The 4,011-nt window shown below is 36.5% G+C and overlaps 2 protein-coding genes across 4 annotated transcripts; one reads left to right on the forward strand and one right to left on the reverse strand.

The window, feature by feature from the left end:
* Positions 1-601: 601 nt before the first annotated feature.
* Positions 602-2,572, forward strand: LOC140990296 (probable 6-phosphogluconolactonase 2). 3 transcript variants are annotated; one of them, XM_073459909.1, is made up of 4 exons: positions 602-685; positions 1,233-1,434; positions 1,726-1,861; positions 1,934-2,572. In XM_073459909.1, the coding sequence occupies exons 2-4, from the start codon at positions 1,262-1,264 to the stop codon at positions 2,429-2,431; spliced, it is 807 nt and encodes a 268-aa protein (XP_073316010.1). In that variant the 5' UTR covers positions 602-685; positions 1,233-1,261; the 3' UTR covers positions 2,432-2,572. The 3 variants fall into 3 exon arrangements, with proteins under 3 accessions (XP_073316010.1, XP_073316011.1, XP_073316009.1); XM_073459910.1 differs by having other exon boundaries at positions 640-1,434; positions 1,726-1,866; positions 1,951-2,572; XM_073459908.1 differs by having other exon boundaries at positions 643-1,434.
* On the reverse strand, positions 2,540-3,785 carry LOC140990297 (uncharacterized). The gene is made up of 2 exons (XM_073459911.1): positions 3,329-3,785; positions 2,540-2,891 (listed from the first exon to the last, which is right to left on the reverse strand). The coding sequence occupies exons 1-2, from the start codon at positions 3,627-3,629 to the stop codon at positions 2,680-2,682; spliced, it is 513 nt and encodes a 170-aa protein (XP_073316012.1). The 5' UTR covers positions 3,630-3,785; the 3' UTR covers positions 2,540-2,679.
* Between the last annotated feature and the right edge of the window lie 226 nt (positions 3,786-4,011).

Genomic DNA, 4,011 nt, shown 5'->3' on the forward strand with positions numbered 1-4,011 from the left:
TATGGTCGATTATTTTATGTTGTTTTGAATAAATTAAAACCCCAAAAAATCTATAATTAAAAATCTTTATTAATAATTTTTTCAGCTTCTAGAAGGATAATTCTTTTGTCTTTTTCTTTGGTATCCCAAAATTTCAATTTCAATGTGTATATTTCTTAGACATAAACATTACATACACAAACCTATATATATATATGGATGGATAATTAATCTTGTAGATACATAATACATACATTAGTATCATTGAGGTGACGTTTACATATTGGATATGGTGAAATTATACATTCAATATGTGAACGTCATATCTGCAGTGCTCACATAAATGTTCATAATGGATGTCGATAAAATCAAACCTGTGTGCCATTTATTTTGTATCCTTTCCAAAGGGAATACAGAAGGAGAAAAAAGGGTAAATATTTATTGTGGAAGGAGTGTGGGCATGATATGATATCAATTTACTATTAAGTTAAGTTTCTTATTAATGAATTATTTAAACTTCAGGGAAACTTATAAAACTAATATTGTTATTACTTTTTTTTACTTTTATAATTATAATACACACGCACACAAATGCAAATGCTGCACGCAAACTGTATATTATATAAACCATAGTGTTGAAAATCCAGCCTCTATTTCATTCAATTTGCTTCATTTTTTGACACCCGTTTTTGTCTCTTTTTGGCCTGTAAGATTCTCCTTTCTCCACCCCTCGTTGTATTTTATATTGAGCTTATTAATTAATCAAATAAATAAGATTCATTTTCACTATAACAAAAACTACTACTGTTTTTTAAATAGTTCAAAGATGGAATTTCCTTGTTTGATTTGTCCTGGGAATGGATTTTTGTGTTGATATATGAATATTTTGCAGGCATAAAACGAGAAGATTTTGCGGATTTTTTCCCCGTGTAGTATTATGATAATTTTGTTCTTGATTTTCAACATAATGTCTTTAATATTTTCTATCAGAGTTCCATGTTCTGATTATGCATAAGATTAAATTAATCTGTGTGGTAAATTTAGATGAGAACCTTGCATGCTCATGTATTTAGACATATAATATGGTTTTTTTAAACAAGAAATTTGTGGGCGATGAACTGTTTGGATTCTTGGATCATTTTCAGCAAATATGATTAGTGGGTTCTTTTCAAAAACAACAGCAAGAAACAGTGTTTCATCTTAGAGATAGAAGTATTATTGATCCTTTTTTCATGAATTTTTTGAATTTGAAGCTGTGTGCTTTACAATCTTTGTGAGAAACATGTCTGTTTATGTGGCGAAAACGGATAAAGTAGAGCTAAGAGTTCATGAAACCGTGGATGTATTGAGCACCAATTTGGCGGAGTACATTTCAGAATTATCAGATGCTTCTATAAAAGAGAGGGGTGTATTCACCCTTGCTTTATCCGGTGCTTCTATTGTTGCTCTGATGGGGTATGTAAATGGGCTCTTCTATTCGATTTTTTCTATGCTACACTCGGTGATGTTCATAGATTTTGTCGGGCTGGACTAAGAATTTTTATCAAACTTGTTAAGCTAGATGGATTTTCAGTTCAATTATGTGGTATCTTTATGTACCCAAGCAATAGACCTGTTTGCTGGAGCAATCTCAACAGGAACGAACTCAAAAGAAGGAATCCTGAAGTTTATTAGTACTGTTTGTCCATTGCTTGTTTTGGTTTCCTACAGAATTTGAGTATGGATGAATTTATGGTGTTTGAGCAGAAAACTCTGTGAAAGCCCTTACAAGAGGACAGTCGATTGGGCCAAATGGTATGTATTTTTCGCTGATGAGCGTGCGATTGGCAGAAATCATGCTGATAGCACTTGTAAGCAAGTGAGGGATAATCTTCTGTCCAAGGTAAGGTATAAGTTATAGGCGTTACCCGGTTGATACGTTGCATTAGTTCGTTTTTTAGTATGTTCATTCCAGGTACCCATCGTTCACAGTCATGTGTATTCCATCAACGACTCGGTACCAGTAGAGCAGGCAGCTAAGGAGTACGAGTTTGTGATCAGACAGCTTGTCAAGACTCGCATGATTAGTGTTTCTGAAATCCACGACTGTCCCAAATTCGACCTGGTCCTCCTCGAAATGGGACCCGATGGGCACATTGCATCTCTATTCCCAAATCACGCCGTGCTGAATTTGGAAGAAGAATGGGTGACTTATGTCACAGATTCACCTGAGCCTCCACCTGAGAGAATCACTTTCACGTTACCTGTTATAAATTCTGCCTCCAATGTCACGGTGGTTGTCACAGGTGTGAACAAAGCCGAAGCTGCACGAATGGCAGTTGAAGATACCGATCAAGAATCTGCTGATGTACCTGCGAGGATGATTTGTCCGGTAAACGGGAAATTGGTGTGGTTTCTTGAAACAGCAGCTGCCTCAATGCTCCAAAATGTAGAATTTCCCGAGCAGACTTGAAATTTGCGACCAACTAGAAGCAGTACAAATAGATATGTATTCGATATAAAAAAAATTATCATATGTTTTGACTGAATATTTACTTCGGTGTCACTTTAGGACACAAAATCAATCAAACAAAATGTCTCAAGCTATGAAATATATCAGGTAACAAAAATCTGCTACATGGTGTTTGATGCTATAACTTTTAATAAACCTGGCAACTAGAGATCCAAGAAATAAACTCTTGGAAACTGTTGTCGGCTAACTTAACTCGACGCAGCAGCGTTCTGTTTCAAAACCTCAGCTTCAGCTTTTGCCATTGGATCCGCCTCGTCTTTTTCGCCATCTCGTTCCTCAGTCATTTTCTTCCTGTGCAACTCTTCAGCTTCCTTCATTGCGGCTCGCTGCTCCTCTTGAAGCCGCAGCATTTCCTGTTCTTGTTGCTGTCTCTCGAACCATGTGTCAGCATCCGCCCAAACTGAGTATTAACCGAAGTAAGAGTAAGAATTTAACTCAATACTAGCTTGAATTTCTAAGTTGTTACAAAGACTAAATTCAACTAACAGTAAGTCATGCAATGCAATAGATAACTTTTCGACTCCGATTTTCTAAAAAAATCAGATGAGTTTATATAGTAAAAGCTCACACGACCACCAGGAAGGATTATTCAATTGCCTAGATTAGATGATGAACAAAGTTATGGTAAATGTTTGATTGCCAAGTATTTTGAGATAATTACACACAAATTCAACCATCACTAGTATATAGTTATACAAAATCAGCATACAAATCACAACAGAAACCCTAATTAAAAAATCAACTGAAAAAGATAATTTCGAAATTAAGCAAACAACAGACAACAAATTCTTCCTAATTAAATATATAAAGTAAATAAAAAGAAGCATGCGATTTTACTGGGTTGAGCTGCCCATCCTTGTTCGCCACCCTTGATTTTCTCCGGAAGAGCGTAATTAACAGTTAACACGCGTCCGTACAACTCGGCGCCGTCCATGTTGTCCATGGCTGCGGCGGCGTCTTCTCTCTCCAGAAAGGTAACGAATCCGAAGGAGCGGTGCTTCTGTGTGGCCAGGTCCAGCGGGGTCTTCACATCCTTAATGTCGCCGAACGGTATGAACGCCGCGTGGAGTATGCTCTCGTTCACTTCCTCCGCTAAACCGCCCACGTATAGTGTGTTCTTCTGCACTCCCTGATTCATTCTCTGCGAGGAAAACAAACAAGTAACGGGTGTTGTAAGTGAGCACGGCGGCTTAACTGTCTCCGGCGGACGCTATACGGTGGCCGATGGGGTTCCACAACAGAGTAAAACTTGTATTTATGAAGCCAATTAGCCAATAGGGCGGGCTTATTTGCCAAAATCCAATTAGTGTTATTTTAAATTCTCTCTTTTATAATAAAAAAATTACTAAAATCTTGCATTATATGTTTTTAAGCACCTCTGCTGCTCTGCATAGATAGTTTTCGTTCTGTTTAGTATCAGTAAAATATAAATTTGGGAAGAAAAAGTTGTCAATGTAGTTAAATATAGATTAACTAATATTTTCTTTAAAAGATAATATGATTATTGCAAGAAGATATTA

This window comes from Primulina huaijiensis, chromosome 12, assembly GCF_012295235.1.
Source record: "Primulina huaijiensis isolate GDHJ02 chromosome 12, ASM1229523v2, whole genome shotgun sequence".
Lineage (NCBI taxonomy): Eukaryota > Viridiplantae > Streptophyta > Magnoliopsida > Lamiales > Gesneriaceae > Primulina > Primulina huaijiensis.